Source organism: Macaca nemestrina, chromosome 6 (genome assembly GCF_043159975.1).
Source record: "Macaca nemestrina isolate mMacNem1 chromosome 6, mMacNem.hap1, whole genome shotgun sequence".
NCBI lineage: Eukaryota > Metazoa > Chordata > Mammalia > Primates > Cercopithecidae > Macaca > Macaca nemestrina.
This window is the reverse complement of record NC_092130.1, coordinates 146,754,205-146,779,524: the sequence shown is the minus strand read 5'-3', so window position 1 is coordinate 146,779,524 and position 25,320 is coordinate 146,754,205. Positions and strand designations below refer to the sequence as shown.

Below are 25,320 nucleotides of genomic sequence, written 5' to 3'. Positions count from 1 at the left end.
CTATGTTGAAAAATAAAGGCCATAAATACATGTAGGAAAAGACTGAAATAAACACTTTAAAATATTAATATTATTTAATATTTGATGGGGTGATTGATTTTATACTAAATATTTTGGGGAATTTTACAAATTTTCTATAGTGAGTATTTTTTTGTAGTCAAAATATTATATATATATTTAAATATAACACTTCAAACATACCAAAGCAAGAAATTGTCTCTGGCCATCAAATATTATCTTTTCTACAAGCTTTTCTTATCAAAATATTATATATATATATATATATATTTACATACACACACATATAAATATAACACTTCAAACATCCAAAGCAAGAAATTGTCTCTGGCCATCAAATATTATCTTTTCTACAAGCTTTTCTTATCAAAATATTATATATGTGTGTGTGTGTGTGTGTATATATATATATATATTATATATATATATATATATAAATATATAAATATATAAATATAACACTTCAAACATACCAAAGCAAGAAATTGTCTCTGGCCGTCAAATATTATCTTTTCTACAAGCTTTTCTTATGCTCTCAGCTAGTTACTGTTTCTCTCTCTCCTGTGGATTCCTAGTCCTTTGCCTTCTATGGATGTAAAAGCATTCTAGTTTATGTTATGTTATCCATGTACTTATTGCCTTTAGCCTATTGTCCTCTACTAGGTTGAAAAATTAGAGAAGGTAAGAATTGTATTTTAAATGCCACAGGAGTGCCTGGAATAGCACAGTATCTTTCATAAAGTAAATGTTTATTAATTCCAGCCACATCGTTTAGAGTTTACATTTGCATATTCCATCCTCTGAATTATTTTTTTTACATTTTGACTTCAGCTTTTATTCATGATACATTCAATAAAATTCCTTCAGTATAATCTCTTTGTTGTCCAAGGGTCAAATATAATGTTTTCTACCCTGGAAAATTATCAAAGCCAATCATTATGTGAAACAGTTCTACACCGTATTACATCCCTGAAGCAAGCAGAAACTCATGTGCTTTGTTTGCAGAGTTGCTTTAAGATTTAGAATTTGCCACCAGGTGCGGTGGCTCACACCTGTAATCCCAGCACTTTGGAAAACCGAGGCAGGCAGATCACCTGAGGTCAGGAGTTGCAGACCAGCCTGGTCAACATGGTGAAACCCTGTCTCTATTAAAAATATAAAAAATTAGCTAGTCCTGGTGGCGGGTGCCTGTAGTCCCAGCTACTCAGGAGGCTGAGGTAGGAGAGTCACTTGAACCCAGGAGATGGAGGCTGCGGTGAGCTGAAATCATGCCACTGCACTCCAGTCTGGGCAGCAGAGTGAAACTCTGTCTCAAAAAAAAAAAAAAAAAAAAAAAAAAGATTTAGAATTTGCAGACACCTACCTACTGTTTCCTTTTTAGCATCTCAGTTTTGGGACACTTGTGAAATTAATCTTCCAAGTATAATTCTGGTCATAGGTAAATTGTGAAGGCATTGGAAATTGTCTGCACCTTTTCCCATCTCTGTTGTAAATCAATTTCCCACACACCTGGGACTTATTGCCTACAACCAAACCTTGTGTGTCACTAAGGTGAAAACTTAGAATTTAAGCATGAACATTACAAAGACTTCAGGTATGTGATAAAAAACCTCTTTCCTCAGAGAAATTCAGATTTTATTAGTGAGCCCTCTAAACATCAATGTCTTAAAGCATTGAAATTATAACAATGGAATAACTGAAAAGTGAAGTTTTCTGGAGTCATGTGACCCTGCTGTGTGCCCAAGTCATTTATTCATATCACCTGCATGAAAATATTTTCACTTTGTGTTAACCATAGTGATTTACAATTGTATGACTATTAAACTTTATTAAAAACAAGTTTAGAAAGTATCTTTAACAAAGGTGTGTTTATTTCCATATATTGCTCATTACATTTTTCTTGCCATAGTTTTATCTACAGCCAAGTCAAAATTTTTCTCTAAGGTATTTATTAGTAGTGTGTGTTCTTCAGATATAAAATCCCTCTGGTCAACATGCAACATTTGAGTATCTATTGGTACTGTATCTCTATGAAATATTTATGACATTTGTTAATAGCAAACCTCAACCTCCTGACCCCACATCCGAAGTTGGGGGCGATGTGGGGGAACATAGACAAAATTACAAAAACATTACTGGTCAAGCACATTGCAGCTAAAATCTATTGACTTTAAAATAGTATTGTATGTGAATTCAGAGTTTTAACATATTTGTGGATCAAAAGGAAAGGATCAAAGGCTAAGCTGAACACAGAGGGCACTAAATTAGCTAATAAGGCAGCTAGTGTCCCTGTTCTTGCCCCAGCCCTGTCATATCACTGCATCTTATTCTCTCAAACGTTATAAAGAATGATGAACTTAAAACTTCACGGGTTCCTGAAAATTGGTATTAAATTAAAAGCAGAGCAGCCAAAATTCTTTGCAAATGACTTCTCTGATAGAAAAAAAATATTTCCAACCTGCTTCAGAGGAGAATCCTCTTTTAGGTGCCAAGGAAAGAGTGATAAAGATGCTGAGTGTATTAGTCAAGGTCATCTGAGAAGACTACTTTGTGGTTGATTCTTCTGAGCCCCTGAGTTGTCCAACATTATTGGTGTACCTGTAGCATGAATAGCATTGCAACCAATAACTTTTTGAATACAGCATGTAAAACCCTAACTTGAATGTTCATCAGATCATAACAATATCAGCTCAGCTACAAGTCTTCCCCAAAGTGGAGCTATTCTAGTCATATATTTACTTAGTTTCAAAGAGCAGGAATCCTGCAAAGGTGGAGAAGCGTTGGTGGTCCCCATGGAGAGCGCCATTGCCCATTCGCAGCCAAACTTCATCCCCTTTGGCTAGCTTCAGCACAGCATGGTTGCTGGATGTATCTGATTTGCCCTTCATTTCATAGCTGGAAAGAAAAAGAAGATCAAACTACTTAGTCTTTGCCATGAACAACCAGCTCTTCACCAAAGTCTGTGCTTCCCTTTTCCCCTTCCCACAGGTATAATCCTGTGGCTAAGTTCTCGAAACAGCCTGTGAGCAGAAATGACCTAAGGCTGGCGAGTAACACTCTCACAAAACCCCTCCCTGCTCCTTCTTATGACTGTCTGGAATGTTCATGACAATGACCAGAATGATCTTGGAAGCCATATGTTGAGTACTGGGTTCTTGGAGACTGTGTGGAAAACAGCTCTCTCTCTTCCCTGCTCCAACCCAGAACAACCCTGGACTGTTTCATGAGAAGGAAAGAAAGTTATAATATGTTTGAGCTATTCCACTGGGTTTTTGTTACAGCAATTTAGCTTCCCCTAACTAGCTGGAATTTGGTACAAAAGGAGACTGCTCCATAATGCAAACAAAAATAGGCTTGCACTGGCTCATGGTCAGGCAAGGAGCAATGGGGAAACAAATATCATGGTCTGGGAAAGCAGAAGATCCATGTTACACTGTGCAAAAACATTTGGGAAAACATGTTAACTTGGAAGATCTAACGCCTGTAGGCTAAGAAAGGGAAGTGACTGGAAAAAGCCAAAATACTCTGCTGCTTTTAGAAAGATGTTGCTACAGAAGATGAGCTTAGGCAAAAACTAACTTGTTTGAAGAAGAAGAAGAAAGTAGTGTCTATATGGTTGGGGCCTAACAAGGTTAAAAAAGCCGGGTGTTTTTATACCTGGAAGAGCAGTGATAAAGTTGATGTTTTCTCCTTAAGACTGCTCATTTAGCAGCCATGAAAAAGAATGAGTTCATGTCCTTTGTAGGGACATGCATGAAGCTGGAAGTCATCATTCTCAGCAAACTAACACACACAGGAACAGAAAACCAAACACTGCATATTCTCACTCATAAGTGGGAGTTGAATAATGAGAACACATGGATACAGGGAGAGGAACATCACACACCAGGGCCTGTGGCGGGGTCGGGGGAAAGGGGAGGGAGAGCAAAGGGGAGAGAGAGCATTAGGAGAAATACCTAATGCATGCAGGGTTTAAAACCTAGATGATGAGTTCATAGGTGCAGCAAATCACCATGGCACATATATACCTATGTAACAAATCTGCACATTCTGCACACGTATCCCGGAACTTAAAGTAAAATTAAAAAGAAGAAAACTAAAAGACTACTCATTCAGTCAAATAGACACAGCTGTGGCACAATCTGATGGATTAAAAATATTGCCTTTCTACCCAAATCTATTGCTTTACAAGGCCTCAGGGTAATTCCATTAAATTGAGAGAAAGCCATGAAGACAAGGAATAGCAGGCTGAAAACTCAAGACAAGTACATGGAGTGTGGTTTAGTAACACATGTAACTGACTTGACTTAATCTCTTTAACAAACGAAGTAAAAGCCAGCTAAGTAAATAGAGTAAATAGAGTAAAAAATAGAGTAAAAGCCTGCTAAGTAAGTTTCTGAGGAAATGGGTTTACCAGAGACCCAAAACTGGACTCAAGAGGCTTGGGATGTTTGACTCAGTCTTCAAATTCGCACCAGCAGGAAGTGGGCTGTGAGAGAGCCCTGAGGAGGGCTTGCTCACCTTTCAGATGCGCTACAGAGAAAAGCAGACAGAGAAGACCCTCCTAGAGGACAGAAGCAGGAGCCAAAGAGAAAAATAGCCAACAAACCAATTGATGAAAAGTACTGCTCATTGACTAACTCAGGGCTTTGAGCTGGATGCATTATTTGTGCTTTACAGGCTGTCTCTCATAGGGTCAGAGCGATGGGGAGACATGTATTCTAAGTGTAGGAAGAAGAGTTCAGCAGATATTTGGAAGCCAGAGGGCAGAGAAGGCTAGCTGTTCACCAGAATCCCCTTTCCTTTCTTCCATTGGCCCTACAATTCCATGTCACCCTTGCATTTGTTGGGTGGAAAACAATGTGACTAAGTTCTCTGAACAGAATTCCTGATTCATAAACATTTCCACAAGCTTGCAACAGGAACCTTTTTTCCTTCTGGCTCTGGCAATGACAATGACCAGAGAGAATTTCAAAGTCAGTTTTTTGTTGTTGTTGTTTGTTGTTTTTTGTTGTTGTAATTGTTTTTGAGATGGAGTCTCGCTCTGTGGCCCAGGCTGGAGTGCAGTGGTGCCATCTCGGCTCACTGCAAGCTCCGCCTCCTGGGTTCACGCCATTCTCCTGCCTCAGCCTCCCATGTAGCTGGGACTACAGGCGCCCGCCACCACGCCCGGTGAATTTTTTGTATTTTTTTTTTTTTTTAAGTAGAGATAGGGTTTCACCGTGTTAGCCAGGATGGTCTTGATCTCCTGACCTTGTGATCTGCCTGCCTTGGCCCCCCAAAGTGCTGGGATTACAGTGTGAGCCACCGCACCCGGCTCAAAGTCAGTTTTATAGATAGCAGAGCTGCTTTCATCAGCCTGGCTTCCTCAAAAAACAGGAAGAATAAACCCATTTCCAATCTGCACCCCTCCTACAACTCCTCATTCTTTCCCAACCTGAAAGTCTTCCCTGGACTGGTCAAGAAAAATCAACTTCTAGTGTGTTAGAGCTACTGGATCTCTTAGTTGTAACAATTTCACCTACCCTGACTCATCTTTCTGTCTTTTGGCATTTCACTCAGGTTAGGCTCCAGAAGTAAACACAGCAATTATCACACATCATCAAAAATAACAGAGAAATGCTAACAGCCACAAAATATTTCATAGATAACTCATGGCCCATTTAATTGTAAGAAAGGTGTTGGCTCTCTGCCTCTCTGCCACATTCCAAGCTAACATCAGAAGGTGTGGGAGAATGGGAAAGCAGAAAAAGGGGCAGAGAGAGAGGAGAAAAATAATGATTTATAAAAATAATCCAAATGATTGGTTATGGGGAGTGCTGCTAGTAATAAATGCAAGGCCTCTTATCAACCTGCTGATGCTCAAGTTCATCAGATTTATTTCTTCCCAAACAATAATGGTGATAATGTGGCCACATTGGTGCATGAGGGCTCGTATTGAGGACAGGGCCATGTCAGGCTCTATTGACTCCTATACACTTCCCTGTCATTAGGTGTTCCTTGAACAAACAATGGCAGCATGGATGAGACCCGTGATAGAAAAGACCACTCACCTATACATGCTGAAGACTGTATTGCCATTGTGCATAAGGTACACATACACTTCCTCAACATCTTCATGCTTCATCATGCTGAAGGTGAAGAAATACACACCTGAAAAAAGCAGGTATTTATCCATGTTGATATTAACGTATTATACACTGAGGACCTGGAGATACCTGGAGATTTGCCAATGCCTTCGCATGTCTTTTATTGATATTCTTTGTAGTATGGTGTTTCTCCTTGGCCTTGATCTGCAGGAATGTCCCTTTACCTACTCCTCTTCCAAGTGCTTTCAAGTGCTTTCAAGTGTTTTGAGACTTTCTCAATGTGTACACTGTGTATCCCGAATAAGACTTGAAAGTCTTTAAGGGAAGAGGCCTACCTCATTTTAGCTGTATCTCACAACCTTGTGCCCTGACAAAGTGCTTAGGGGAAGGTAGGTGTTGTTCCTGGGCATAGGTTAGCTATCATCCGCATCTACCACAGAACTCGTGTTACCAAGGTACAGAGAGGTTTGTGGTTGAACAACGATGCTCCGTAGCTTAAGAAAATGAGCAACTATAACAATACAACAGACGATTATACTCACCAAAGGGGTTAGCCAAAGATAAGGAAATCCTGGAGCACAGAATAAATGTTTATGAGTTATAAAGATATGGTTCTGGTAATTTCTTATGCTATTCCTTGTATGTTGGTGAAATTATATACAATAAACAGAAAGACCCAACTTAGACTCAGTGACAGGACCTTGTCACTAAAAGTCTGTATCCTCTTCATTTGAAAAAGACCAACATATATTTTTGAAGATTTGAGTTATTTAATAAGAGACTAGGGCTCCTAATTGAAAGCAATATAATATGACCTAATATACTCTAAATGCCAGCACACAGGATACTTTTACTGAATGATTAAGAAGAATCCAATAGCACACAGAAAAAACAAAAGGAAAATTTTTCAAACTCTAAATGATCTGGGATTTTGGTGTGCATTTTGGAAAGGTGAATGAACATAAGTCATCAAGCTCTTACTGATTTCCATGTTACATTTTAAACAAATGGCCTTTCAAGACAGTAACCCAGAAATAGCTTTAATAAAAGATAGTTCTATTTCTTTCTCAAAGGTGCAATCAAGTAAGATGAAAGTTGTAAGGGTGCCGTGTCAATTCACCTGATTCTAAGTCAGATTAAATGAAGAAGTATGATGGTGCTTTGTCTAGTGCCGAGAACGCATACTCAATGTTCTGGGAACAAAGGAAATGGCCTAAAAGTTTATCATGCCTATTCATATGCCTAGAGATTGGCCCACAGATGAAAAGTAAAGGCAGATAAAAATTAAAAGCCTCAAGGAAAATAGTTTATATGTGTTTAGTTTTTCATGTTTTACCAAATTTCATATTAGACACATACACATACATAATTTTCAATACTTCAAGAAGATAAAGCTGAAATCAAAATGACAGGAAAATATATTAGTTTTTCTTACAAAATCATGACAACTGTTAAAAATAGATTGCAAAAACATGTTAGAAAGAGTAGACTAAAACACCAGATGGTGAATAAATGAAATGCCTGGAGTTGGAAATACCGAAGTTAGTATGTATTATACCCACATGTGACTTTCCTGCAAGGGAAGCTACTGAAAGCAGAGGAGACACACTTGCACTACAGTTTGGTGGTCTCTGTGTTGCTGTAATTTCAAAAACCAGCCTTCTCTGTCTCTTCACTCCCAAAGCTGGAAAGGATAAAATGGTCTTTTTGCAATCTATTGCAAAAATGGAGACTGAAACAGAAAACTGTGAGGGTCCAATGACAGCGGTATCGCTAGAAGCTGAACGTCTGGCAAGAGAGCTCTAAAAAACTAAATTCTTACTTAGGCTTCAATTATAAAGCCACTTAATTCCATGGAAATGTGGACTAGGTATTTCTAGTCACTAATATAATCTGTGGCACAGATAGCATTTAACGGAATAGTTATAAGAAAATTACCACGTAAACCTTCAGAGCAGAAAATCACATAAGAACATTTAAAGATGATTTTCATGACATTAAGGTGTAATGAAAGATTGCTTCTATCATTTCATATCTCAGTTCATTTCTGACTTAAGTTGAGAAGAGAAATAAATCAAGGTGCCATTAAAAGCATTTGTGAACATCTGACAGGGCCACTGCCTCCATCAGAAGTTTCTTCCTTTTAATTCTGGATACCATATAGAGAAATGAAAAGAACTGGAAAACAAAAACCAAATAAGTATCCACATTCTGCAACACTAAGAGACTGGAAGAAAATCAATGAACTTCAAAAATACCTGTAAGTGCTGCCAAATGCCCCTGAGGGTGGACAGAGTCACTTGGAGATAACACAAGTTTGGGCTGGGCTCTGAGGAGGCCAGGTGACAGCAGGTGTCACACAGTGCCAGGAGAAATGCACTCTCTTATAGTGAGGGCCATGTGGAAGTGCAATGCTGAAAACAAGCTGCTGTGAACAGGGCCAAGCGGAAGCAAAGGCTGCGTTTGGGGTGATGGTTGCTAGATACAGTGTAGGATGTGGAAAGAGGATCTGCAGTGAGTGGCCAATCTCAAAATTTGCCAGCAAAAAATAAATAAATAAATAAAATAAAATAAAATAAAGAAAAAAAAAAAGAAAGAGAAAAGAAAGAAAGAAAAAAAAAGGACTCCTGAAGGCAAGGGAACCAGGAAGCATAAGACTGGCTTCAGAAGCTTTCATGGACCCAGTGCAGTCTGGAGAGGCAGTGGAAGTGTGACCAAGGAAAACACACATCAGGGCCGTACTTAAAAGAATCCGTTAGTCCCCTGGCAGCAAGGGAGGGAGCCTTTGAGTTATCTAGTTTAGAAACTGCCCTGGTCCTTTCTTCACCAAGAAACTAGAGCATATAGCTGGTCTAGGAAAATCCAACTCATTCAATCATCACTTAATTTTTTTAAGTAGAAAAGAAAAGCAAAAATGACCCTAATGTATTAACTATACTCTCCAAGAAAAAATGTTGTCATGTAGTGGATGAAAAATGTAGCCATGAATTTATACTAATAAAGCAAATACCTCTATGAAAGAACATTATAGAACAAAAGGTGCGAACCCATGGTAGAAATGGCCAGACAATAAAAGGAATTAAAAGTTGGGGGCATCAGAAAAACCTGGTGAGATCTGAATAAAGTCCATAATTTAGTCATAGTATTGTACCTAGATTCATTTCTTTATTTTAATAATTGCACTTTGGTTATTTAAAACGTTAATAGTAGGGGAAGATGGCTAAAGAAAATATGATAACTTTGTATAATATTTTTATAACTCTCTCCTATAAGTCTAAAATTAATTCAAAGTAAAACGTTTGTAAAATGGGATTTTCTATTTATTGACTGTCCAGAAACTTGAAAGCACATTTTGTTGATAAGGCTATCAGGAAATAAGTGCTTTCATATCTTAACAATTTAAGTATATTGGTACAACACTTACAGGGAGCAATTTGGTAAAATTGATAAAAATTATGGATATGTTTATACTGATAACATTCCTGAAACTTTAGCCTACAGATGCACCTGTAAGTGATCAATTACAAAGTGGTATATTCTTGCCGGCATGGTGGCTCACACCTGTAATTCCAGCACTTTGGGAGGCTGAGGCAGGCGGATCACTTCAGGCCAGGAATTTCAGACCAGCCTGGCCAACATGGTAAAACATGGTAGTCTCTACTAAAACTACAAAAATTAGCCAGGTATGGTGGCCTGGGTCTGTAGTTCCAGCTACTCGGGAGGCTAAGTGGGGAGGATCGCTTAAGCTTGGTAGGCAAAGGTGGCAGAGGTTGCAGTGGGCCGAGATGGCACCACTGTACTCCAGGCTGGACAACAGAGTGAGACCCTGCCTAGAAAAAAAAAAAAATCCACCACCACCACCAAAAAAAAACCAAACTGGAAACAACCCAAATGTCCAGCAATAAGGGAATCATTAAATATACTTTGGTACATCCAGCTATAAGAGAGAAGATAAAGTAATGATGTGAAAAGGTTTCTAAAATATATTGTTAGTTTTTTAAAAAAGCAAAACACAATCAGAATGTAGACTGTCCTAGCTTTTATACAGAAATGTGAGAAGATATATTTGTATTCATTTGCGTAAACAAACTCTTTTAACTTTTTAAATAAGTAAATGTATTACCTGCTCAATTTCTTTTAATTAAAAAAATAGGATCAGGCACTCCTTGAGGTGGTGGCAAGGGGAGGAAACAGTTATGACACATTTAAACTGAGAATTATGTTTTAAGGACTTTTAAAGTCTGAGGTAACTATGTCCTCTTAAGAATTATTTAGCTCAGTCTAGATCAGAGTTAATAATATTAATGACTGTGGCCATATTTTAAAAACTATTTTTGTGTTTTCAGATTCTAATTCATTTACTTTGAAATCCAATAGAAATCTATATGAGCTGTTTGGTTTAACTTGAATCAGAAAAAAATAACTACCTTAATGTCTTCCTTTATTTCATACTCCCTTCCTCCTTCTTTTCCTCCCTCCCTTTCTCCATCCCTCCCTCTCTTCTTTCCTTCCTTCCCTGTCTTTATTATTACATTGATTAACTCAATCTTTATCCAATGTTTCCATCTCACCTGATACTGGGGCCCCAAATCTACCAGTCATGACATCAAAGAAGTTTCCAATGTTGGTCTCAACACTGCTGAAGATAATCCCACTGTTCTGATTGCTGAAGTGTGTTGCCAGAGAAGCCATGAATGCAATCTAGGAAAGAATTATTGGTCAATAAATAGGCAATTTATCTTAAAGAAGTCAAGTTTTTATGCAGATTAGTGTGTTAAACATTATACATAACAGCAAGATTGGGAATAAACATCAATCTATGGAGAAAGAAATAAATAAATTATGGTAATTCCTAACACTTGAATGCTATGCAGCCGTTAGACTGACAATGTCTGAACATAGGTTTCAAAGATTATTTGTCTTTCAAATGATTTTTGAAATATTAAAATTCTGTTATCAAATAATGCCAGAAAAATTTAGATGAAATTTTCCACTTACAGCCGTGAAATGCACATCAGCAAATTCAAGGATGTGAGAAACCCTATAGCCAAACATTTTAATTTTGGTAACCCTGCATTATTTTTTCCCCAAGAGATACCTATTAATTTATTGTTTTTCTTTATATAGACAAGTTCTCACTACGTTGCCAAGGCTGGTCTCAAACTCCTAGGCTCAAGAGATCCACATTCCCTGGCCTCCCAAAGTGCTAGGATTATAGGTGGGAGCCATGGTGCCCAGCCTATCAATTTCTAATGAAATTAATTCTTTGAATACACTTTGAGAATTCTTGATGCTGATCTAAATGTGCATCTATATAAAATGAGAAAATATCTTCAATACACTGTTTACTCAAAAAGTAGACAACACAAGATCATTATTGTCTGATACCAGACTTTATTAACTGTGTCTGTGTAGATGGAGTTATTGTGTGGGCAAATTCAGAAAAATATCTGCAAGAATATTCTTGAAATTATTAATAGCAGGTCTTTCTTGGTAGAAGTTTCATGGGAAAGTTTTCCTTTCTTCATTACACTTATAATTTTCAAGTTAGCATGTATTAATTTTATATTCAGAAAAAAAGATACAAATTTTTAAAATACAGAATTTTACTTATTTACATGAACAGACATTTAGGATAGATTGTCATTCATGAAATAAAGTAATAATATGTATATATGTTCCCATCATATTTAAAAGTAACACGTATATAAGTACGCATAAATCTGAAAAGTTAGGTAACTGTATGTTAATAGTAATCATTTCTGGGCATGTTTTATTATTTTTGGCCCAGAAGTTTTCTAATTTTTTTAATGATGAAAAGATATTACATGAATAACCTTGAAAAGGTAAAAAGGAGTGTTTGCGGTTATCTAAAATACAGAAAAATGGTTTACTAAAATTAACAATCTTTTTTAATATTAGAACAGCAAAAATTTTTCGGCATGATTTTGGATGAAAAAATGTAATATTGGAACTGCAAAGTTTAGAGATAGGGGAATCTGAGAAGTCATTTAATGGTCAACACCCATTTCTGGGAATGGTTACAAATACTTTATGTGTAATCTTTTAAGGGACTTTGAAAGCCTCTGCTCAATCGGTAAAAGATCAGCAAAGAGAATTAACTTAAGAAACCAGCTCATATTGGCAACCAAGATGCTCTATGAGTTTGGGAATAAAGCTGTCTACTTGGGCCCAAAGATATGAGATTAAGGCCCATCTCTCTTAGTTCTGTCACTTGGCAAGTCATTGAGTAATTGAGCCTCAAATTTCTATATCCCTTAAGTGGAGAATGGGGCACTACTCTTCCTCCTCCTGGCACCACTACTACTATTGTTACCACCTCTATACTACTAATGTCCAAAGACAGGGTTGAAGTTCAAAATACAAAATGTTAACAATAATTTTAAAAGCCTTGAGACAATTCCACCTGTCAAGAAAAGCTTTTGTCACTATTCACAATAGCAAAGACATGGAATCAATATAAACTCCCATTGATGATAGACTGGATAAAGAAAATGTGGTACATATACACCCATGGAATACTATGCAGCCATGAAAAATAATGAGTGTCCATTGCAGGAACATGGATGGAGTGGGAGGCCGTTATCCTTAGCAAACTAATGCAGGAACAGAAAATCAAACACCGCATGTTCTCATGTATATGTGGGAGATAAATGATAAGAATACGTGGACATATAGAGTGGAACAACACACACTGGGGCCTGTGGGAGGATGGAAGGTGGGAGGAGGGAGAGGTTCAGGAAAAATAACCAATGGGTACTAGTCTTAATACCTGGTGATAAAATAATCTGTACAATAAATCCCCATGACACAAGTTTACCTATGTAAAAAACCTGCACATGTACCCCTGAGTTTAAAATAAAAGTTTTTTTAAAAAAGAAAAGGTTCTGCTTAAACTCACCATTGAAGAATGACTTGTGAAAGTCAAAGTCAAAAAACAAAACAAAACAAAAAAATATACCCTAGAGATCACTTACTGTATAGAGATAATCCCCATTTTACACTGCAGTGTATCATTATGTGCAGAAAAATTAAAAAAAAAAAAAAGAAAGTCAAAGTCAATCCTTCATCCAAATGAGTCATTGAAACTGAGTGTAAGTTAGATTAATAAATTCTTTAACTTGCTGGGACCTTCAAAGAATGTGAAGTTCCCTCCTTCACAATCTGCCTACCCAAATGATTGTACTGTGATTTTAGGGTAAAATAGCTGATGGGGCAAATTTAATAATTGCCCAGAATGTTCTCTATCAAACTGGCTACTCTAGGGCCCCTTCTCCATGGTTTACCATTCATAGGTTCTGGGTTAGAGTGTCTAGCTTTGAGATGTGTATCTTCTGTCTTATTAAATACCTTAACCTGGCTGAGTGGCATCTCTAGCCTTTTTGTTTGTAAATTTATACTGGCACATGGATCCCAGGTTGCTGAAATTATTAAACAGTATTTGGCTAGGCACGGTGGCTCACACCTGTAATTCCAGCACTTTGGGAGGCTGAGGCAGGCGGACCGCTGGAGGCCAGGAGTTCGAGGCCAGCCTGGCCAACATAGCGAAATGCCGTCTCTACTAAAAATACAAAAAAATTAGCCGGGCATGGTGTTGCGCACCTGTAATCCCAGCTACTCCAGAGGTTGAGGCAAGAGAATCGCTTGAACCCTGGTGGAGGCTGCACTGAGCCAAGATCACACCACTGCCCTCCAGCCTGTGCACACACACACAAAACAAAACAAAAATAGCATTCATTTAAAAGTTGCAAAACCCACAAAAAGCAGTGAGAGTAACACACTAACTATTCAAGTTATTTTAAACTTGAAAAACCAGAGCCCAGAAAAATGATGGAACTTATACGGGGTCAAACAACCACCATACACGCACAAATAAAAGACAGTTTCCCCCTAATTGATCTTTCAGGCAAGAATCGTTTTATAGTGTAGTTCTTCAAAAATCTCTCATGTTGCAGGATTTTATCTCAGTTACTTTATTGTTATCCACAAGTTACTTTTTTTGGGAAGACACTAGCCAGAAAGAAACTTAATTTTTTAAAAATGCTAGTTTTCAATGCTGATAGCAGTCCCCTGGAGGGGATCTATTTCAAAATATTAGCCCTCCTCCACCTTCCAGAAATAACCCAAAATTAGTAATTTTTCTTGTGACCTAACCTCACATTTACAAGTTTAAGATGTTGTTGGCAATAAGAACTTTAACAGTCAGTTTAAAAAGAGATAAAGAATAGATGGGTACTTGAGCTTGGGATAAAATGTACACTTTTAACCTCATAAATTGATTTTTTAAACTTTATGCTGAAATGAATGTAATCTGGTCTGGAACACTGAGTGGATGACTCAAAACTGAAATCTTCCATTGATAAAGAAGATTCTGACAAGAAAAACTCAAGTAAAATTTATACCGCAAGGTCAAGCGTGGTGGCTCAAGCCTGTAATACCAGAACTTTTTTGGGAGGCCAAGGCAGGCAGATCACTTCAGGCCAGGAACTTGAGACCAGCCTGGCCAACATGGCAAAAACCTGTCTCTATTAGATATACAAAAATTAGCCAGGTGTGGTGATGCATGCCTGTAATTCCAGCTACTAGGGAGGCTGAGGCAGGGAATTGCTCAAACCTACGAGGCAGAGGTTGCAGCGTGCCGAGATCGTGCCACTGCACTCCAGCCTGGGCAACAGAGAAAGACTCTGTTTCAATAAATAAATAAATACAAATTATACCACAAAATCTGAGTTGAGAGAAAACATATATATCAATATTTATGTATGCATTAGTATATGTAAATATAACAACATTAATAAATAAAATATTATAACCAGACATTTCACCATTCCATTTATATATTTAAATGTTTATATAGTTGAGTTGGCCCTAACTCTTATTACATCTTATTACATTCTTAAAAAAATCTCATTTCAGAAAACAGGAGATTAATTTATATTCAGGGTTGCCTTGGATTTGGTCCTATGTGGGTCTTAGATTTCACTCTTCATAAATGTCTCCCTAAGAATAATATCAAAGTCCTCCTTTTGGACAGCATGGGCCTTATGCAAACATCCTGTGACATAGAAGAACAAACTGAGACTCAGATTTACTCAGGATTGGGGAAGACTTGAGGAAGCACTCGAACATCCTGATTCCTGGCCCCTCGTGGTCAGGGAGGTTGGAAAGCCACCAGGAGATGTACCGAGGATGGTTTACCTGAAGTTCTGGTGGAATCCCTGGGTAGCCCTTCTCTCCTTTGGGGCCATGCTGCCCCCGCTCCCCTCGAGGCCCCAGGTCACCTTTGTCGCCCTTCTCACCTTTGGCTCCTTCATGGCCGGTGGCTCCATTGTTGCCATTGTTTCCATGGTTTCCTTAAACAACCAGATATCATCACATGAGAAAACCCAGTCGCTCATACTTACCATTCATTTCTAGACAAACTGTCCAAACTCACTTATGAAAGGGGCCCATTCGAAACAATCCCAACTATAACCAAGGGATATCATCATCTAAATAGGGCGCCAGGCTCTGAAAGAAGCCTTAGATACCCTAAAGCTCCAAAGCCTGTTCATCCTTTGAAGCAAGGCTTAGAGGAAAAATTGTGTAGAATTCGAATTATGACATTATCATTTAAAATAGCCAAGACTGGAAAGCACATATATAATCACCAATACTAGGAGGGCATGATGTGTTCTAGAAACTATGTTATATAGTCATAAAAAAGAAGGCTGAAGAAAAACATCTAATGATATAGTGATATTCATGATATTTTTAGATTTTAAAGTTATAAGTGGCCAGGTACCATGGCTCACACCTGTAACCTCAACACTCTGGGAAGCCATGGTGGGAGGATCACTTGAGCCCTAGAGTTTGAGACAAGCTTGAGCTATATGGCGAGATCCCATCTTTACAAAAACAGAAATTAAAAAATTAGCCAGGTGTAGTGGTGCGCACCTGTAGTCCCAGGTATTTGGGAGGCTGAGGCAGGATGACCTCTTAAGCATAAGAGGCCAAGGCTACAGGGAGCCTGGATCATGCCACTTCACTCCAGCCTGGACAAAAGAGCCAGACCTTGTTTCAGGAAAAAAAAAAAGTGATGAGTAAATAGAGATAACATGATACTCTCTTTGTTTGGAAAAAGATGTATTTATGTATTATATCCATAGGGAAAAAAAGACAAGAATAAGTTACAGAAAAATATTCACGGAGATTCTTTTCTAAATGTGGAACATGAGTAATTTTCATGTCATTCTGTGTATTTTCCTGTCTCTGAAGTTTTCTACAAAAAACACATACCACTTTTACAACTGAGGAAAAGGTAAACTCATTCATTAAACAAATTACAGCAATGATTTTGAAAGCAAGAGTTGGAAAATAATTTTAACTTTTCCCTTTGCCACCAAGAGACAATTTCTACACCTCTTCTTTATTTTTAATGTTTGCTAAATGTCAGGCTTTTTGCTGTTTATTTTGCATGCTACTCTTGGTCGGTTATCATACCAGGCTTACAACCTTTCCAAATGCTCAATACTAAATTGAGCTAATTAACATATGCATGAACTTTGACTGTGTTTACAAATTAATGTGTTCAGTGACAAAGCCATTTCCTGGTTAGAAAACATTTAACCAAGGCCAGCCTTATGTGTAACCTCAGAAGAGTTAAGACCTGAGAAGATTTTACAAGGGTCGAAATAGTCCCTACCCTACATCATTGCACCTGCTGGCTGCTGTCCTTGATGGCCAATGACATAGATCCCAAGCCAGTAAATGTAGTTTAAAGTTTAACATAAGATTTTCTTGCTGTAAATTTGTTTTTGTGCAAGAAGCTACTCAAAAGTAGAAAAAAATTTGAACCACATTTGATCAATATTAACATCAATGAGAGTAAGTCACAGAAGAGCCAGTGGACTTTGGCCAGACCCTGAGATGAGGTCCTACCCTAGGGATTAACCTGAGGATGAAGACAATAAAACCCAAGGTAGGCTTGAGAGCCCCAAATTGAGGGGACCTGGGCTACCCTTTCCTGGACTGACCCAGGTACCAGCAGGCCCGCGGCACTTCCCTGTGCCTGGCGGCACTGGTACGGTACAGATGGCTGAACTGTTGGCCTAGTGGGGTCTGATGTAGCTCCAGAGCCTTCCCCATGCCACTACATGGTACTGGAGCCTAAAAATGTTTCCATGAGGCCAAGAGTGGCATGAGAGTCAACTGAGAGATGACTGAACATGGAGAGACCCTGAGACTGGAGGAAGAAGCACTTAGCTGGACCTAGAGTCACACAGAAGGATGCACAGCTCAGTGACTGGCATTGAGATGGCTGTAGCCCAGACCGGTAAGCTTTCGGCTATACTCTGCCCTTCATAAAGTGCGCTGTGGCAGATATACTGGAAAGAAGACTATGACCTGATCATTTCAGACTTAGTGCTGGTGAGGAGACTCCCAGCCTATGAACGTGGTACTCCAGGATGCCATGAGTCTAGTGGATCCTTTGGATCACACCGAAGTGATCCCAAATTATTTAGGTTTGCCCTTTCCTCCTACTTTAGCTCAGGCTGCAATTAGATTAACAGCGTGTCTTGCTCATCCTTACCTGGAATGCCAGGAGGGCCCGGTGGCCCAGGGGGGCCTTGGTAGCCTCGAAAGCTGTAGTCTCCATGACAACACTTACTGCAGTCTGGGGGTAGTCCTCCGGTTTGTGGAGACTAAAAAGACAGAAAGAGAAGCTTCAGAACAAAAGGTACTTATGAGCAATTAGGATTTCTAAATTTTCACTGACCTTGACCCTTAGGCAAGCTTAACTCCAATCAATCACAGCAAGATCAGAAGAGATGGGATGTGGCAGAGATATCAGTGGCAAAGGGTCAGGGAGCAGCTAAGGTCAGTTGATGATCAAAGGAAAAGGCAACGAGAAAGTCAATAGAGGAAGATGCTCTTTGAAAAGGTGTGTAGGTGGAAGTGGGAAGTTGGGTCCTATTTCTGGAAAGTGCCTTCCTGTTGCTACTGTAACAGCAAAGGAAGAAACTCCTTCAGAAGTGGACTTGGAAGCCTTTTTTCTTTTCCAACTGCCATAGCCCCAGATGTAGCTAAATTGAGTAGATGGTCCTCAAATTACAAGAATTATCCACTTCAAACACGATTTTTAAATGCTTACTATATCCATGATACTAAGTTAAGAGCTAGACTAAGATTTCCTGGAAATTCTGAATAGTAACACTAGTTTTTCAAACAGCCATAGCACACTTAAATTGTCTTAGAAAACGAAAGAAATAAAGTATTCTTTAGTCCAATACATTTATTTATTTGTTTAACTGACAACTAGAAATTACATGTATATTTATCATGTATAACATGTTGTTGTAAACTAAGTACACAGCGTAAAATACTAAATTGAGCTAATTAACATATACATTGTCTCATATACTGTTTTTGTAACGAGAGCACTTAAAATCTACTCTCAACAATCTTCAAGAATATAATACATTGCTATTAGCCATAAGTCCAATACATTTTTATTATCTACATCTTGAAACAACTTTAACTTTGTAAGTAAATCAACTATTTAACATGATTTCTATTTCCCACATTCCACTTTAAAATGTGAAATAATTAGGCCAGGCATGGTGGCTCACGTCTGTAATCCCAGCACTTTTGGAGGCCGAGGCAGGTGGATCACCTGAGGTTGGGAGTTGGAGACTAGCCTGGCCAACATGGTGAAACTCCATCTCTACTAAAAATACAAAAATTAGCCAGGCATGGTGGTGCATGCCTGTAATCCCAGCTACTTGGGAGGCTGAGGCAGGAGAATCACTTGAACCCAGGAGGCAGAGGTTGCAGTGAGCTGAGACAGCACCATTGTACTCCAGCCTGGGTGACAAGAGCAAGACTCAGTCTCAAAACAAAAAAAAACAAAACAACAACAACAACAACAAAAAACCTGTGAAATGATTATCCCACTCTTTGAACCAATATTTTATAAGCATTTAATGGGTACTAAATATGCTCAAGTATGATGCCGAGTGAAATGTTTATTTACACAAAGATAAATTTCTAAAATATATGCTGTCTAAGAGCTAAAGACTTAGTGGAAGTTGATTGGCAGAAAAGTTAAAGTTGCTTATGAAATTTGAACTCTCATCTAAATTGGCAACTTGCCTTTTAATTATGTCATACAAAATACTCGTGGAAATGTTCTTAGACATCAATTATAATTCAATGGTCTTTTGAAAACAGCATGTTGTTGCTAAGAGATTCATGAAAAAAACGAAGTAAAGGAGGGAAAAAGGAGGACAGGGAAGAAGAGAAAGAAAAAGGAGACACAGAGGGAGGAAAAAAGAATTTAAAATTCAAGTTGCATTTATCACTAAAAATTTAAGCAGAAAACTGGGTCAAAACTTCACACCGTTAAACATTTAGACCTTACTTTCTTTTCTTTCTAAAAATGGGCTTGGATTTTGTTCTTACTCTCTCACTGCTTTTTCCTAAAATTTTCCACAAAGCTATTCAGGGAAAACACTGAACAGTATCTGTAGCACAAGCATTCTCCTGCAACAGCTCAGAACCCAAGTCTTGCTGATCAGGAGCTATAACTTAGAGCTAACTCCTAGTCTTGTCTTCAGTCTACCAGGCTGAAACCTGGACAAGAACTAACTAGAAAGTATGAAAACCTTCTGTCAAATTGGTAGGGGAAGAAAAAATCAACTAAAGCCATTGGTTTGAGGTGAGGGATTTCATCTCAGTGATTTTATCTGAGGGATTTCAGGACACTTGGAAAGTCAAAGACACCACGGCACGCCCCACTTTCTAATCCAAAATTGTAATCTGAGAAGGAAGGATTCCATATTTCCTGTTATGGTTTTGCTAATGTGAAATTCAGCCTTTTAAACCTCAGAAAATCCAGGGCTCTGCCAATGATGAATTTTAAGGATGGAAAAGGGAGGAGAAGGAGGGAAAATCCTCAAGTGGAACCATTGATGTAGGAATGGAATGGAAATTCTGAAATGCTTAGGAATGTTGAAACACCCACTGGATGTAACTAGAATTTCCATCATGGTGCTGCGTGACCTTAGAGAAGTCACTGTTCTCCAGACATCTTTTTTGTTTGTTTTGTTTTTGGCTATTAAATTGGAGGATTGGATGAGGTGGTGTTGGTGCACAGAAAATGACTCTTTAAAATACGTGCTTCAACGTGTTGAGTGCTTTGGAAATGGAAGGCTTCAGAAATAAGCCATGAAGATAAGGTGAGCACAGGGAGGATGGAAGGCTCTGTGGAGCAGGACAAAAGCTCACTTGACCTTGATTTTCAGTATGAATGCAGATCATGAGAGAGGGGCCTCATGATCCTTCTGACCTTTAGTGTTTTAATAAAGAGGTGTTGGAAGAGCTATCATAGGGAAAACTGGCTTGTGGCAAATCTCTTATTAAAAAAAAAGAAGAGAAAAGAAAGAAAGAAGCCTCAGATCCAAGGTCTCTCTCTGACCTTTCCCTGCCTCCCAGTCTCTCTGATCCTCTTTCCAGAAGTGCCGGGAGGGACTCTGTCTGGAATTTCTTTATTTGACTAAGGAAGTGTCTTTCCAAAAGAAATGCAATTGTCTTACGACCCCCTCCTTAGGAATCTCATCAAATAGCCAGGAAAGATCAACCGCTGGAGAAGCAAAGATACTGGGAGTCATCACAAGGCTCAGACAGGCTTTTCTTCTATTTCCTGAGGGCAGCTAGAAGCCATAATCTGGGAAGCTTTAAGACAACCTCTGTTCACAGTAAATTTCGCTCCCTTCCCTTCTTGACACTGTTACAGTAGATAGCTACTCAGACACGAGCAGGGTAGGGGAGGGCTCTACCTGACCAGGAATGTCAGGTGATCATCAGGTGATGATCAAGTGGCTTTTAACTGTCTCTAAAATAATAATTGGTTGCAGCCAGTGCCAGGGAAAGGCAGTCTTCGTAAAGATAGAAAAAACCTGAAACTGGTTATCAGCAGCTTCCCAATAAGATCTCAGGAGTTGGGCAAGTGGGCTCAAGCATGTGCACTAAGAGGCAAAATGGCAGTTTAAGTGGCAAATGACCACCTAGGAGCATTTGGCTAGTAAGGGAAGAATACCTCAAGTGAGCATGCTTACAACTCCAGTAAACACACTGTGCATGCTCACCTCCCAAGTAAGTGCTGGCAGGCCACTGCACATGTGGACAACCCACCCCAAGGGAAGAATCAAGGCAGAAGTAATGCAAGACCCCATGAGTATGCCAATGTAAAAAACCCCAAGTCAAAAGGTCAAACCGTGCACTTGTCTTTCAAGTTGCCCATTTGGCCCTCTTCCAAGTATACCTGCCTTCCTGTTGTTCCTGCTCTAAAGCTTTTTAATAAACTTTCATTCCTGCTCTAAAACTTGCCTTGGTCTCTCCTTCTGCCTTATGACCCTCAATGAAATTGAGGAGCCAAGAATTGACGTTGCCGCAGACCCACATGGATTCACTGCTGGTAACAACACCTCCCCCAGGGCTCAGAGGAACTTTGTAATTTACTTCTACATTCCCCAACTCCCCGCTACCCTACATGGAAGGGTGTGTAAGCATGCATACTGCATTGGGCTATTGGGAAATCATCCCCATGTGATTCCCATGTGCTATGCACATTAAGTAAATCTGTATGTGTTTTTCTCCTATTGATCTGCCTTTGGACAGTTCATTTTCAGAGAATCTTCAGAGGATGAAACAGGAGATTTCCCACTTTTTCCCTACAATTGTCTTGCATTTTTTTCCAGCTCTACAATGCAAAGATACTAAAGTATTTTCCAAAGCTTCAAATAATAATTTAGAAACATTTTGTTTTTAAAGTCTAGTATCTAGGCACAAGAATTCAGCTGCAGGAGATGAGGTTGCTCAATGCTAAAGTCAACTAGGATTGGAAGTGCAAGACCAGGCTATGTGAGGGCGCTTTAATTGCACAGAGCTGCCACCAGAACAGTGAGAGACTTCTGGTTGCTACTAATCAGGCGCCTCATGAGAACCCTTCAGCAACATTGCATTACAGGTTCCTTCCTCTGGCCTTATCTTTCAAAGTTCAGTCGAATGAAACAATGCTTGTGAGCCTTTTGCTGGAGCTCTTAGAACAAGTTGGACAGGATGTGTTAATTCAGAAGTTTTCTCCTAGGTAAGGGAAAATTACATGTAGGTAGTTGCTATTTATGATCTCCTTAAGTTTATCATCCCCTTTCCCAAAAGCGGGTCAAATTTGTATGCAGAAGGCCTGTAAATCTGCAGCACGGGAGAAAGAGTTTCTCTCTAAGACACGCTCCATCAATTTTGTAGATGGAGGCCTAGGGGTAATGATGCAGAATGGAGCTCTACTACTAGTGAGTGACTTCTAGGAAGGAGAGTCATAGCTCCCTTTTTTAAACCTCCTGCCCCAAAAAAGGGAAAAGAAAGAAGAGGAAGGGAAGTGGGAAGAGGGAGAAATGGGTATCCAGGAGAAGGAGGGGAGATTGATAAAGGTGAATGACAAAGAGGCTGCAGAGAAGAAAATACCAGGAAAAGAGAGCCCAGGTCTGCCCACCCCAGATCTCTGGCCATTGTACTCCACCATGAACCCACAGCCAGAGCATCTTTCCAGACCATATATCTGATTACCTCACTGTCCTGCTATGAACAAACAAAGCCTAGCTAGCAAAGCAAAATCTAAGCTCCTAAACCAGCTAGCAGAATCTTCCTTGGCACTAACATTGTGTAACACCCCGTCCCCACCAGTCCCCACCCCTGCATCCCTAACCCAGGAGCTTCAGCCACAGCCAACCCCTCACAGGCTTCTCAGTCTCTGTTGCAGCACTTTTTTTAAATCTGCTGTGGATAGTCATTCTTTTAATCTCATCTTTTGAGATCCAACTCAAAGACTATCAGTACTTTGACACTTTTGCCCAACTGCCTTTTATGTACTGACTTTATTTAACACATGGCATTTAATTAAACTTAATTTAATTAACAAAAATTTGTCTCTACTATAGCACTTCAGGATTGTTTGGACATGGGAGCTCAGGCAAATTTATCTTTATATATCCCTGGCCCCCCTTTTAAAGTTTGGTACAAAGTAGAAACACAAGAAATGCTTGGGAACTGAATGAATAAGAGGAAAAGTGAATTGTGATCAAAGAAGAGGGACAGGGGAAGTAGGGAAAGAAGGAAGAACGTAGCACAATCCTCAATTCAATCTGTGGTCTCCACAGCCATTGGTAGAGGAGTTGTATTGAAAAATTCCAGGATATCAGTAACTCTAAATATCCTCAATATCTCCTGTTGGTGGTTTGTTTGAAAATACTTCAGGAACCTAGAAGCTAGAGTGAAGGAGAAATGTGATTTGGATTTCAGTGGCCTGCTGGCTGTCGGTTGTCAGGACATAATGACCAAAGACAACCTTTAACTTCCTTCTGCTTCCTCTGGGGGAATCACACTGCCATGGTCAGGAAGGATACCATCTATAAAATGGAAAGTCCAGATCAAGTCTTGGACGGAAGTGAAAATATCTTCACCACAAAACAAAAACAAACAAAAACCTACACGCAAATCAGTGTTAATCATTACCCTTCAGCCAAAAGATTGTCAGATGCACAGACAATCTCTAAAAGTGGCTTTCAAAAGATAGGATCATATTTAGAGATTATCACTTCTTGTATGGCTCCTTAAAGAAGCAATTTTCTCTGGATACATCCCCCACAGAATGGTTTGGACAACTGCATTGTGTGGTCAAGTTAAAAGCTCTGGGTTAGTTTCAGATCTGCAACTGATTCTGTGTATGATCTTGATCTGATCATATAACCAACCAACCCACCCAAACTTCTGAATCTATGGTAGGAAGGATTTAGATTTCAATTACATGAAATTCTTCAGGTCCTATTTAATGCATTAAAGTAATCAAATCTTATAGTAAAAACCTATGTGTTCAAATATCATGTAACTCAAAGTAACTCTTCTTGCTCCCTCCATCAGTTTTCAGCACACTACACGCCTAGAGGGTAATTCAAAATATGTCTCGTCATGTACTTAATATTTTAAATTACACTGAGTGTCACCAATTTGCAATTCACTCTACTGAAATCTTAACTCACTCTTGTACTACCAAGATTTAAAGATATTTCCTTAGAGCTGAATTTATAACCTGAGAAATAGATCAAGTCCTCTGTGATTATCAGGCATCAAATCATGCTATAAGGTTTGCATTTCGAACAGTTTATTTTTTATTTAACTCTTTAATTCTTTTTAAAACAGGCTGAACAGAGAAGCTTAACAATCTAGAATGCTATTAATCAAATAAACAAGACTGCCATGAAATGTGACAGCACACTCACAAATCAAAGTAAAAAAACTTTGATTGCTTTTGACAAACTCAAAGAGCAGCTTCTCCCTGCTGGAAGGGGTTAAGAAAGTCCAATTCTCTTAAGAACAACAAATGATTGTCTACAGTGACCCATCTATCTGCATGGGTCAGCACTCCTTTCCGGACCAACAGAGCAAGAAAGAAATCAAGTCCCAGCATAGCAGGAAGCTGGCTGGCCGGGTTCCCCTTTCTGATGGGGTGATGCTACGACCACTATCCCATCACATCATTGCTGCCTCTGCTGATTTTCTAACAGAGACCGACAGTCTCTCTTGTACCGGAGAGCAATCCAGAAAGAGATTCACAAGCAGCTTAGCGAACTTCTCGGAAGCATTCACTGATTCTAAGAATCTTAGCCAAAAAAAAGAACAACAACAACAACAGCAGCAGCAACAGAACTCATTAAGCTTTCACAGATATCCTTAGAAGAGAATTCTGAGTACCTGGCCCCAGAATGGGGTGATCTGGGCTAGGTCATCTACCTCGGGGTGCGGTAGCTCATCTGGTCTCAGGGATTTTAGGTCTGTAGAAGTGTTATTATCCACAGTCCCAGTTTTAGGATGGCTCCGCTCTCTCACTTTCTCCCTCCTGGAGCCGCTACGGCCAGTCTGCTGGTGGCTTTGCACTATTCTTGCCACCACTTTATTAGTTCTTCCGCTCACCTCCATGTATTCATCTTGACACAGGCAAAGAGGGAGGAAAAACAAAGCCAGCAATTGCCAATAGACGAGCTGCCTCCAAAGCATGATTCTCAATAGAGCCTCAGAGCTTCCCTGAGAAGACAGCAGGGCTCCAGGAGCGTGGTCTCCTCCGGCAGATGCCAGGACTGGAGCTGAGAGCTGCAGTGGC

At 39.2% G+C, this 25,320-nt stretch overlaps 1 protein-coding gene across 4 annotated transcripts; it reads right to left on the bottom strand.

The window, feature by feature from the left end:
• Nucleotides 1-1,776: 1,776 nt before the first annotated feature.
• LOC105473047 (C1q and TNF related 3) lies at nucleotides 1,777-25,260 on the bottom strand. 4 transcript variants are annotated; one of them, XM_011726623.2, is made up of 7 exons: nucleotides 24,915-25,217; nucleotides 17,701-17,812; nucleotides 15,327-15,481; nucleotides 10,679-10,808; nucleotides 6,072-6,171; nucleotides 2,758-2,913; nucleotides 1,777-2,616 (listed from the first exon to the last, which is right to left on the bottom strand). In XM_011726623.2, the coding sequence occupies exons 1-7, from the start codon at nucleotides 25,215-25,217 to the stop codon at nucleotides 2,562-2,564; spliced, it is 1,011 nt and encodes a 336-aa protein (XP_011724925.2). In that variant the 3' UTR covers nucleotides 1,777-2,561. The 4 variants fall into 4 exon arrangements, with proteins under 4 accessions (XP_011724925.2, XP_011724927.1, XP_011724926.2 ...); XM_011726625.3 differs by lacking the exon at nucleotides 1,777-2,616 and having other exon boundaries at nucleotides 2,732-2,913; nucleotides 25,134-25,260; XM_011726624.2 differs by lacking the exon at nucleotides 1,777-2,616 and having other exon boundaries at nucleotides 2,732-2,913.
• Nucleotides 25,261-25,320: the final 60 nt, after the last annotated feature.

Bases quoted from the DNA above. Each gene is read 5' to 3' on its own strand.
- LOC105473047 (XM_011726623.2), bottom strand. From the start codon at position 25,217: ATGCTTTGGAGGCAGCTCGTCTATTGGCAATTGCTGGCTTTGTTTTTC. The intron at 17,813-24,914 runs GTACTCAGAATT...CTGTCTTTTTAG, and splicing joins TCACCCCATTCTGGGGCCAG to TCTCCACAAACCGGAGGACT. The intron at 6,172-10,678 runs GTGAGATGGAAA...TGCTTTTTTCAG, and splicing joins ATTTGGGGCCCCAGTATCAG to GTGTGTATTTCTTCACCTTC.